Below are 12,945 nucleotides of genomic sequence, written 5' to 3'. Positions count from 1 at the left end.
AGAAATATAACATATGTATAAATATATAAATTTTCCCCCTTTATAACATAAACATGCTATATTGCTTTTCAAGTTGAGGGAAGGTATATCATACTGCAGAAAGGACCAGTATGGTACCTAATGCCATGTATCTTATGTCTTCTCCCAGGGACGCAGTTGCATGAAGCTAGCCAGCAGCTGCAATTTGAAAATAATGCAGAAGACCTAAACCGCTGGCTGAATGAGGTGGAGCAGCAAGTTACCTCTGAGGATTATGGGAAAGGCCTGGCAGATGTCCAGAATCTACTCAGGAAACATGGCCTTCTGGAGTCAAATGTGGCTGCTCGTCAGGTCTGTTGCTAGCTCTTTCGCCGATTGTAGGAAATTGGTGTGTAAACTCTGAACAGATCCATAAGAAATAATGCCAAGAGTGCAAGGGACTAAAGGTAAAAACTCAATTTTTTTTTTAGTTGGCCAACTGCCTCCTTTCAATATGTCCTTTGACCTAGCCTTTCCCCTGGGTGCTCAGTGTCTTTTGTCAGAACCCCATGGCTAATGTAAGACTTTATTGACTCTTTTAAACATAACACTCTTCTCTCAGTCCAGAGGTCTGGATTCTTATAACCTTGTTACTTGCTAGTTATATGGTCTTTGTAGGCAACTTCATCTTTTTGGGCCTGGGTATTCTTACCTGTAAGATAAGGGTTTTGGATAAAATAGCCTCTTCCTGTTCTGATACTCTGTGATTTAAAACTTGACAATATCTTGAATTCTCTTATTGTTTTAGTTAAGAAAACTGAAGCCCAGAGACGTAAAATGACCTTCTCAGTGTACAGAGAAAATTAACAGCAGCACCAGGACTATGATGCAGATATCTAGGCTCCTTGTGGGAAGTGTTATTCTTCCCACTCCCCACCAGACTATTATTTAAATAAACTTATTCAGTAAGTTTCTAGAGCATGGATACTACATGGGAGTTTCTGGAGAATTCAGTGGAAGTCCAATTCCAGTTGATTCCATTTCTCATTCCAGGAATCCTGGCTTGGATTTGAAAATTATTATGCTGTTTACTAGAAGGTCCCACTATCTATCTTGTTAAAATACATGTTTATAATGTCTTCTCTTTGGTCGTTTAGAGTCAATTGGAAAATATAGGATAATCTACAGAAAACAGAAAAAAAAAGTCACTAATATAAATTTAAGGATAGCTCAATGGGGCTGTAAATAAAATAAAAGGCTGGAGGTAGCAAAGCCATACAAAGATGGCTTTGAAGTCTACATGGAGGAACAGATTTTTGAAGGAGAAAAAAGATAAGATTTGGAGAAAAGTAAAAGAAAAAAAGTTATCCTGAGGAAGAGGAACAGGAGGAACAGCATATGTAAACATTTAAGAAATAAGAATATGTGCCTCTACCTGGGAATGGTAGGGCAGCCATTCATAGGAACTGATTTTCCTTGTGGGGATGGATGCTAAGATATGATGCTTTCAAAGGAAATTTTTGATATGGAAAGTTAAAGCTGGAAAAGATTTTTAATATCCTCTAGTTCAAACTCTTCATTCTATAGTTGAGGAAAATTGGATCAAAATAGGTGAAAGATCTTTCCTAATATTACATGGAAATTGAGTGACATGCAAGGGCAGAATCCAGGTCTCCTATTTCCTTAGTGTGGGCCATCAACCACTGCATTAGTGTTTTTCAAAGATGTCTTATCTAGTGCTGCTACAACAGAAATACCACAAGCGGGTGGCTTTAACAAAGATAAATTTTTCTCACAATTTAGGAGGCCAGAAGTCCAAATTCAGGGTGCTGGCTCCAGGGGAAGCCTTTCTCTCTCTGTTGGCTCTAGAGGAAGGTCATCATCTCTTCAGCTTCTATTTCCTGGTTCCTTGGAGATCTCCATGCGGTTGGGTTCAATCTTTCCCTCATCTCCGCTTGCCTAAAATGCTCCTTTATGCTCCTTTTATCTCTTGTAAGAGATTGACTCAAGACACACCCTACAGTAATCTTGCCTCATTAACATAACAGAAAACTCATTCCCAAATGGGATTAGAACCACAGGCATAGAAGTTAGGAATTACAACACATATTTTGGGGGGACACAATTCAATCCATAACATTCTATTTGCCCCCCAAAATTCATGTCCTTGCCACATGCAAAACACATTCACCCCATCACATCATGCCAAAAGTCTTAATTCCTAGTCCAAAATCTCATCTTCTAAATCAAATATGGGTGAGATGTTAGCATATTTCATCCTGGGGCCAAATTCCTCTTCATCTGAGAGCTTGTGAAATCTAGACTACAAGTTATCTGTTTCCAAAGTACGATGGTGGAACAGGCACAACACAGACATTTCCATTACAAATGGGAGAAATTGGAAAGAAAAAAGAAAACGGCACCTAGCATGTCTAAAACCCAGCAGAACAATTTACATTAGCTCTCAAGTCTTGAAAATAATCCTCTATTCTTTGGCACCAGCTAGGCAATTGCTCTGCCCTCCAGGCTCTGGATGTTGGCCATGCTGTCTGGATTCTGGGTGGGGGCTCCTTGGCCCTGGGCTACAGCTCTGCCATGCAGGACTTCTGGGATGGCAACTCTGCCCCCTGGGCTTTTGGAGGCCCCATTTTCCTAGTTCATCTGAGTGGTGACCCTACCCCTTTGGCCCCGGCAGGCCCTGTTTTCTGCCCCTTGAGCATGGCATCCCCACCCCCTCAGCTTTAGGGGGCAGCCTTATCCCCCTGGTACACTTTAACAGCAACCTCACACTCTGGGGAACCAAGTTGGTGAAGATCCAACTCTTTGAAACCTAGGAGGCTGTGGTCCCACCCTTTGAAATCCAGGGGACCGTGGCCCCACCCTTTGAAACCAGGAAGGCCCTGCTTCCTGTATTCCTTCCAACAGTTGTGCTGATCTCTGAGCTGCTCCAGGGATGGTCCTTTTCTTTCCTTGGAGGACAACAGATGTAGTTCCTTTGGCCTGTTTCCTGTCTGTAGAATTCCAAGAGGCAGACAATTTTCTTTCCTTTCGTTCTGTCTCTGTCACCTTCAGTCTAAGTTGATGTGTTATCTGCTGTGGTAGTTGATTTGATCTATTAGTCACAGGTTTAATCTCCTTAAAAAAAGACTGTGTAGCCACATCCTTGGTGAACATTCTAGGACACATGTCCTTAGTTTGTACAATGGAATTTTCCAAATCTTTAAGTTCTGTTTTCATTTTGCACAGCTCATTTTTAAGTCCATCTCTTTCCTCTTGCTTTTAGTATGAGGCAAGGAAAAACCATGCACCCCCTTCAAGCTCTTGCTTAGAAATCTCATCAACCAGTTATCCAAGTTCATCACTTAGAAGTTCTACTTCCACCAAACATTTGAACATAATTCAGACAAGTTTTTTGCCACTGCATAAAAAGCATTGCCCTTCTTCCATTTTCCTATCACATTTTCATCATTTTCTTTTAAAACGTTACCAGAAGCATATTTAATGGCCACATTACTACTAACATTCTGTATCTGGTGCCATATGTATTCTCTAAGATGATAGACTTTCTCCATAGTTCTGCTTACTTCCTTCTGAGCCCTCACCAGAATTGCCTTTACCATCCATAATTTTACCAACAGTCTCTTCAAGACAATCTAGGCTTTTACTATTTGGCACCTTAAAACTCTTCCAGCCTCTATCCATTACCCAATTTCAGAACTGCTTCCACATTTTAGGTATTTGTTAGAGCAGCATCCACTTCTGGTACCAAATTCTGTCTAGTGCTACTACAATAGAAATACCACAGGTGGGTGGATTTAACCAAGAGAAATTTATTTTCTCACAGTTTAGGAGGCTAGAAGTCCGAATTCAGGATGCTGGCTCTAGGGGAAGCCTTTCTCTCTCTGTTGGCTCTGAGGAAAGGTCGTGGTCTCTTCAGCTTCTGTTTCCTGGTTCCTTGGAAATCTCCATATAGCTTGGTATCAATCTTTCCCTCATCTCTGCTTGCCTAATATGCTCCTTTATGCTTCTTTTATCTCTTGTAAGAGATTGTCTCAAGACACACCCTACACTAATCCTGTCTCATTAACATAACAGAAAACTCATTCCCAAATGGGATTATAATTACAGGCACAAAGGTTAAGATTTTCAAGACATATTTTTGGAGATACAATTCAATCCATAGCAAAAGAGCATTGTGGATCCATGATCATGATGACGGTGATGTTTGAAAATCATTCTATTACACTGTGATATGCTTCAAAGCCAAAGTATCCTAACTGTTCTAGTCAAAGACTTTTATTTTAATTCTTCTATGTGGACTTTCATTTTTTATGAAGTGGCTATATGTTCAAAGAAGTTATTGATAGTCAATGTTTTATTTACTGAGAAAACATAGATCAAACTCTTAACAGGTTGAGCCCTGGATGGAAAAATAGAATAAGTAAAACCAACATCTGCTGTTCCCCTGACTTTTGACTATTTCTCTTATGTATAATTCACTCCCCTGCCCACCACCAACAAACAAACGAACAAAAAAAAAAAAACAAATAGACAAAAAACCTGAGTACTGTGTTCCTGCCAGGCCAGTAATGGTTGACTAGTGAAGATGGAATATGTCTCTTGCATCTGTTTTACCATATAGGCAAACAATCAAAATTTTACTTCTAGGAAGACCCTTCAAAATCCTGTTTCTATTGTCTTCTTTCCCCAGTATGGTCCAAATGGGGACCATTTTCTCAAGTTCACACAACGAGGTACTGGCCAAGGTTGTGCCTTTACATTTCTCTTTCTGTGGTTCTGACATTTTCTGCAATTTATTTTCTTAACATCATGTTTCATCTCATAGATCCTATTCCTGCTGTACAACAAACTTAAGCCTTAGAAGTTTCAATTTTATTTACATCTGTAGTTCATTTTAAAGAGAGTAATACAGGGTGGAAATGGAACTGAGATAGCCAAAACTTCCCACTGTTTTCCTTAGAGCCACGATTTAGTAAAACACTCCCACACAGTTAAGCCTTGCAGTTCTGATTTCTCTGATTTTCTTGGAGCTTCCCATAAACATTTTGTCTTTTTTGAAATGTAGTTTGAGAACTACTATCTCATATAAGGCTGTTAGCTTGATGACGTGTTCCATGCTGTAGTATCCTCTCCCACTCTTTTCCACTAATTTAATTAGAGGTGCTAACATGGTATATATGAGAGCTGATTCACCCCAAGCGCCCCTCCTCCAAACTCCAATCTCTTCCTCTGTATACTCTTTCTAATTTCTCCCTCAGGGTCAGGTGGGCACCCTCACAAACCTGGCTGCATATTTTGAAGAAATGGGTCACCCTGATGCTGGGGACATAAGGTCAAGGCAGGAGTCCTTGGTGTCCCGATATGAAGCCCTAAAACAACCTCTGGCCACACGGAAAAAGAAGCTCATTGACCTCGTCAGCTTGCAGCAGATCTGCAGAGACACTGAGGATGAGGAGGCCTGGATCCAGGAGACAGAACCTTCAGCTGCTTCCACCTACCTTGGTTAGTACAAGCTGAGCCGGCTGTGCCACAGGAAAGGTCCAAGATGTCTGCAGATTGATGGAGAGATCTGGGATGCGTGGAAAGTGCTCTCAGCTCTTCTCCTTCAGACTCATGAAAATTTGTCCAGTCTTCCACAGGAAGATTTTGTAAAACAAATTCAGACTGAAGAATCCACCTCTAAAACGCCAGACACAAGCAGTGCAATGATTTCAGGGAAGAACTAAAGTGATTAGTTTTTTGCAGCTTACGGTACCCTAAGTTATTGTGAAGGTCCTTGGCTAAGCCGTTATGGTTAATGTTTCAGGTACCAAATGTTTTTGTCTAGGCTGTTGGTGCCACCCTCCTTGTTCTATATTTTTGTCTATGACCCCCTTTTTAAATTGTATGAGCTATTACAGGAATAAAAGGGGTGAAGAAGCAGATAAAGTACATATTGCCTTTTCCTTGGTAGCTATCAGTTCACCAGTGTCAGTTGCTTCATGCTTGCAGTGAAACATAGGGAAAAACTGCATACAAATATAGTGGAAATTTTGCACACATGTACTTGTACTAGGAGTATATAGGAGGGACTGAACAATGATGACAATGGTGAGGTTAGTCTGAGAATACTTCCTAAAAGAGAGAAGTCTGAGACTTACTTGAAGAGGGGGAGGGATGAGTCTTCAGCAGAGATTTTTCTGGAGAGGCAGTATGAATGGAAAGTATAGGGAAGAAAAGTTTACAGGGAAGAGTGGTGACACGTGGATGGGAAACAGGCAGGATGAAGTAGACAATAGGAATTGGGGATATTAGAAGATGTAGGAAATTCACAATAGCTAGTATTTATTGTGTGTTTGTTAATTTGTCAATGTTAAGCAAAAAGTAGGACACTTGTTACTAAGTTATTTCTCATCCTTACAAGAAAACTTCAAGTATGCCCTTATTATGGTGAGAAAACTCACATTTAAAGGATTTAAGAACTTTCTTAAGTCCACAGAAATTAGCAAGTAGTAGATCTTGCTTTTCGCACTATGATATGACAAAAGAAAATTAGTTTCATGATATTAGAAATTTGAGCTTAGGCGTCTCCTTTCTACCTATCGTCAAAGAAAATAGTGATGTCTTCATTATCTTTTGTAGAATAATTAATTGAATTTTCTTAGTACGAAGAGACAAGAGCAAGAATAAAGCTGAGTAGAGTTAATTCTGACGGTATAAATTTCAGGAAACCCACTCATTGATTAGAACCTCAGATGGAAGAAATTGTTGGTCCAAGAATTCTAACAAAATGAGATAGGCTTTTCTCATTCCATACATCAGGATAATCTCATAACTTGAAATCCTTCTCCTATATAGGTAAGAACCTGATTGCCTCCCAGAATCTCCTGAACAGGCACCAAGTTATCTTGGCTGACATTGCCAGCCATGAGCCACACATTCGAATGATAACAGAGAGAGGAAATAAAATGGTAGAGGAAGGTACGTATGGTTTAAACTGGGTTGGCCAAATCATCACTATCCCAGATCTCTGTGAAGAAGTTTGCAGAATCTTAGGGCTTCAAGGGAATTTGAAGATATCCATCTTCCCACCCAAAGCAGAAATTCCTTTTAGACATTTCTAACAGCTAGGTATACATCTTTGTATATTTGAATAATAGGAATCACCCAATCTCATGAACCAGTCTTTTCTACCTTTTGCAAAGCCAAAATTGGTAAAAATAAAATATATTTTACCATAATCATAAACATACTCCTCTGTAGAAGAATTCAGAATCTAAGCTCCGAAGCCCCGTGAAACAAATCAGGTCCCATTCCCATTTGGTAGCTTCCAGATCTGTGAAGACAACACTGAAGTTCCCAATAGCTTATTGTTTTTGTGTTAACCAGTACCATATCCTTAAATTTTTCACTTTGTACAGTGTCAATGCCTTTCCTCATCTTGGTTTTCCATCTTCCGAAACTCCTGCTGCTTAAACATAATATGCAGAACTGAACATCATAGGCTAGGTGTGGTACAGGCAATGCAGATTACGTCTATTAATTGAAGAAAAAAATTCCTACCAGCCAATAACCAGCTTTAAAATGTGTAGCTTAACATTCAGACAGTTGAGCAAAAGTTCAGATCCCACCTGAAAGATTCAAACAAGAAAAAAAGGCCTGGCCATCTACTTACAGAAAATCAGCCGTTGAAAACCCTATGGAGTACAGTTCTACTCCGACACACATGGGGTTGCTATGAGTCAAAATAGACTTGACAGCAATTTTTATGTTAGTATAGAGACTTGCCTTATTGTTTCTTTTTTTTTCTTGAAATCTTCAAATATAATTATAGATTTGTCTACTACTCCTTTCAGTTTGATCATCTTTTGTTTCATGTATTTTGACGCTCTGTTATTAAGCACATATAATTTTAAGATTGTTATGTCTTCTTGATAAATTAAGATTTTTAACACTGTGAAAAATACTACTTTATCCTTGGCAATGTTCCTTGTTGTGAAGTCTACTTACTGAGATTTTAATATTGCAACTTCAGCTTTCTTTTGATTGTTATGTGCACAACACATACTTGTCCAGCCTTACTTGTACTCTATATTTTAAAATATATATGTTTAAAGTAGATTTCTTATAGATGGCATATAGTTAGGTCTTGCTTTTATTTTATGCTATCCAGTACTTATTCCTTTTTATTAAGAGTGTTTACATCGTTTATACTTAATGCAATTATCAACGTGGTTGACATTAAATCTAGCATCTCCCTATTTGTTGTCTCTTTTTTCATCACTTTTTTCCTTTTTTTTTTTTTTAATTTGGATATGAATTTTTGGATTTGGAGTTTTAGATTATGATTTCATTTTATCTTCGTATCACTTTATTAGCTATGGTTCTATTGTATGTGTGCATATGTGTGTTTGTGTGTGTGTGCTTGTTCTATGGTAGTGATTTTCCAATTGTTGTCCAGGGAACTTTTGAGGTCCTTGGGATACTTTGAAGGGGAACATGAAGTTAAAATATTTTTGTAATAATGATAAGACATCATTTGCTTTTCTCACGTTCATTTTTTCATGAGTATACGGTGAAATTTACCAGAACCTACATGAGGTGTGATAATGTTATTTATCTGATGACTAATGGAATATATACTTGTGAGTTTTTTTTTTTTTTTTTTGCTTTAAAAATTCCTATTTTAATTTTTGATGTAGCAACTATCAATAGATATAACCCAAATAAGCAAAAGCTTTTTGGGAACCTCAATAATTTTTAAAATTATGAAACGATTCTAAGAGTAAAATATTTGAGAACCTCTACCCTCTTTGACTGAAGAAAATAAATGGAGACAGAGTCGTTTTGCTGTGTTTGAGTGGGAGTAGCCTTTATCACACTGTTCTTGCTCTTCCTGCTTTTGCCAAAAGGATTAGAATATGGTGGACATTAACGAGGGTCACACTCACTTTTTCTATAACTACTCCACAGGACACTTTGCTTCAGAAGATGTGGCCTCTAGAGTAAAGAGTTTGAATGAGAATATGAAGTATCTACAGGCTCGAGCTGCTAGGCGGCAGAATGATCTTGAGGCGAATGTCCGGTTCCAGCAATACTTGGCTGACCTGCGTGAAGCAGAAGCATGGATTAGAGAGAAGGAGCCCATTGTGAACAATACTAACTATGGGGCTGATGAAGAAGCAGCTGGGGTAAGGTGGGGGGTGGGGATGGACATTGTCTCCTGAATGCCACTGAGACATTCATTGTCTCAATGAATACCCTTGTCTCATCAAATGATACCAAATATACCAAATTACTAATGAAGAATTTGCTTGGATTGTGGGACCATTACAGATTCTGCTAGATTAATTGTAGTTTCCAGAACGATTACCTTTGTTGTTCTTCTGCTGGAATATTCTCAGAATTGACAGTGATCTCAAGAGATACACCACATATTTCTAATCAGAGACCCACAGACTTTAGAGATTATCTAAATCCAAAAAGGTATGACCAGAGATCTATGACTATATTGGTTTCATCCTAAACTTCTCAGAGTAACCTTGGACTTTCACAAAGCAACCAGGGTCTTAATGTATAAGCACATTAATTAATTTATTGTTGTAAAATCAGACATATATGTTGAGGCAAAAAGAAACTCAAAAAGAAACAGTATTTTACAAATCTTTGGCACTAGAAATAAGTGACATTGACATTTAAATTTATGCTAATGTTTCACCCTACAAATTTATCAGCACAAATGTTATCAGCAACATTCTTTTGCAGCTATGCTTCGTATTGATAAAACACTAGTGCAATTTTGAGTTCATTTTAATTGTAGCAAATACATTGAAATTGTTATTTGCTTATTAACCCTTACTTCGTTGATACTTTGAAATTAGGTTTAAAAAGAACTTTATATTGGTTGAAATGTGGCTCTTACTCAGAATTTAGACAAAAATTGGCATAGCCCAAAATAATAGTAGTTGAAGCACCCCCCAGTGGTGTTTGATGTTCCTCTTGTATTTTCTCTGATGATCTTCCTGTCAACAAATCCAGGATCTTCTAAAGAAGCATGAGGCCTTCCTAGTGGATCTCAAAGCATTTGGAAACAGTATACAAGCTCTGCAGGATCAGGCAGAAGCCTGTCAGGTAAGGAGGACTCACAGGAATCCACATTTCCCACCACAAGGAAATAATTCTTTTCATCATGGGCTTCTACTTCCTACAGTCCAAAAAACAATTGTGAAGAAAACACTAAGATCTATGATCTTTATAGGCAGGAATGGTAGCATTTTTTGCAGCCTCTACAAAGATATAGTCCCAAAGATGTTCTAAAAAATGTTATCATGTGTTCATTGATAGTTTTATTCCTTTCTTATCTTATCACTTCTTTTTCTATTTCCACTCTTCTTTCTTTCTTTATTTTCATCTCACCTTATTTTCCTTCTTAATTTTCTTCCTTTCTTTGTTTTTTATACAAAGATTTATAAAATGTCTACCATATGCAATCAATTAGAAGGCCAGAAATTTAAACAAGTTAGTGCATATAACAGTTGTACAAACAAGAAAAAAGTCTTCAAAGAAAGGAACATTTAGTTCTCCTGCAATTGGAGTGCTGGGAGATAGGAACATTTTCATAACAGGTGAACCAATTTATCTGAGTTATTTTAAAAAATATGTGGTTTACTTGCAGTCAAGGAGAAAGGTCTTTTCTAGTTAATAAGCTATGAGAGCAAATGCACAGAGTCATAAAACAAATCAAGTATACTTGGGAAATGGAAAATGTAAATCGTTGAGAATGTGAGAATGGCTAGGGTGCAAGATGATGGGGAATATCATGAAAATTAATGAAGGTGGAATCAAGTCAGAGTCAGACAATGACATAACTGTGTCTCCAGTGTGTATTAGAAGATAAAAAGAGACACATTTCTTGTATTTAAGAAATTATTTCTAATGAGACATTCTAAATATACACTCTGGGAGTAAACAAAAGATGTAGAATTAGCATGTTAAGTCAATACATAGGTGCCAGACTCCTGTGCTTTGTCTTTACTAGTCTATGTACAGTGGGTGCTTAAACAAGAAAAGATAGATTTATCCATTGCAAGTTATGAGTAAACATAGTACTTGAAGGATGGTATCAGAGGGATGTATAAGAGGAAATACATCTTCAACCCCAATCTGAAAAAGGCTTGATGATCATGGCTTAGGAAGAGGGTGTCTATTTTGCTCGTTCTCTTAGAGATATGATATTTGCAGGAAGTAAAATAAAAAAAGATTCTACCTTGGAGAACAGATTGATTGCCATAGAGAGATGTAGTATATTTTTCATAATACTAATTTACTTTCTTATGTTTAAATCTGGTAGACTTTCATGGGCTGTAGATCACCCATCTGCTAAAAAGAAAGTCCACCACTCCTTGACATAATAAAGGCCAAAGGGTGGGAAGGATTGTCAGTGGAAATCCAGGGAATGAGGAAGGTGGTGAGAGATAACGGGTCTTTCACTTTAATACCTGACTTTCTGAAACTTTGATGTGTATAATCCTTTTGGAACTTCTTAAAAAAGTGTATCACCTCTCCTACTTTAAAAACCAGTGGCTTAGAACACTTAATATGATGCTGACCAACTATATATTAACTTGTTTAGCCTGTGTTAACATTTCCCAGCCAGCTGATCTCCCGAGAAGTGTTGAGTAGGCTAATATTTTGCAATTTCTCTGTTGCTAGCAGCCTATAAAGAGGCTCTTGTCAGGGACAGTTGTCCTTTGTCAGGCCCAGGGACTGCCCAACGCTGGTAGGCTCTGGAGGGAGGAGCCGGGGAGATATTTCCAAGAAGTGACTGACATGCTTGTTTACTGTTTCTCTTCAGCAACAACAGGCTGCACCAGTGGAGGAAGCTGGTCGAGAAGCGAGGGTTGTGGCTTTATATGATTTCGAGGCCTGCAACCCCCTAGGAGTCACCATGAAGAAAAATGATGTCTTAACCCTGATTAGTTCCATCAACAAGGTGACTTTCCTTTCTAAATTTCTTTCCATCAAAAGGGGGCTCTTTCACACCTAACGCTTTTAACACTACCAGGTGTTCATATTTTGGCCAGCCAACATTTTTCTATCACTTTATCTCTTAAATAACTATAATTTATTATGTAGTATCTTTCTTCCAGATATTCTGTAAGAACCTGTACATATCTTTTCCAATCTTTATAGGAACTCTGTGAGGTAAGATTATAATTCCAATTTTACAGTTAAATAAAGGATGTTTCAAAGGGCTTAAGTACTTTGCCCAAAGACACATAAACCACTAGTGGCAATTCTGTAATAGATTTAAAGGACTGAACTGTCCTTTTCTTCCTGCCTTTTTGCCCTTTGCTTTTCTGTGCCTGTGTTCCTATTGATGGGGTAAAAATAGCTGGGGTTAGGAGGAGCCTGATAAAAGATTTTTTTATTCTAAGTCTTTTATCAGTCTGATTTTCTTTAGACCTTATACCTATGAGTACAGTGACAAAATATTGGCTAGGATTATTAACATGTTTTTCATAAGAGCTCAAGTTGTTTTTTTTTTTTTTCCTTTAATTCTAATACCCAATGAATCTCCAAAAATACTTGGGTAGAAAGAAAGAAAATTTGGGATATCATTGCTGTGAGAGTACGTTAATTTCTTGAAGAGATAAGATGTTTCATTCTCAAATAAGCTAAGCCCCAATCTCCCCTCTCTCTTTGCCCAGGTCTGTCCACTTCACCACATTATCCTCTGATAAGATTAACTTCCGAGTGGGTGGTATAGCAATACTCCCAAAATACCCTGTGAGTATCAGGGTGATACTTAAGTAAAAGCCATTTAGAGAAGTAAATTTTAGGGCAATCTACAATTTTTGGGTACAGAAGAGGAATAGGGGAGAAGATAAATTTTGTGTAACCTTGTCATACACAGCTGCTTCATCCACAAGAAGCACAGTTAGATTTTATCTTGCTTCTGTGTGTGTGTGTGTGTGTGTGTGTGTG

At 38.0% G+C, this 12,945-nt stretch overlaps 1 protein-coding gene across 1 annotated transcript in view; it reads left to right on the top strand.

Moving 5' to 3' along the window:
• Positions 1-12,945, top strand: part of SPTA1 (spectrin alpha, erythrocytic 1) — a 98,522-nt gene that overhangs the window by 25,230 nt on the left and 60,347 nt on the right. Inside the window, exons 17-22 of the mRNA XM_023725345.1 lie at positions 149-330; positions 5,238-5,481; positions 6,817-6,939; positions 8,932-9,149; positions 9,997-10,089; positions 11,813-11,950. Of these exons, the coding sequence (XP_023581113.1) occupies positions 149-330; positions 5,238-5,481; positions 6,817-6,939; positions 8,932-9,149; positions 9,997-10,089; positions 11,813-11,950 (998 nt within the window). The remainder of the gene's footprint in view (positions 1-148; positions 331-5,237; positions 5,482-6,816; positions 6,940-8,931; positions 9,150-9,996; positions 10,090-11,812; positions 11,951-12,945) is intronic.

This window comes from Trichechus manatus, unplaced genomic scaffold (genome assembly GCF_000243295.1).
Source record: "Trichechus manatus latirostris isolate Lorelei unplaced genomic scaffold, TriManLat1.0 scaffold00300, whole genome shotgun sequence".
Taxonomy (NCBI): Eukaryota; Metazoa; Chordata; class Mammalia; order Sirenia; family Trichechidae; genus Trichechus; species Trichechus manatus.
Note: the sequence above shows the minus strand (reverse complement) of the source record. Positions and strands in the feature narration are given on the sequence as shown.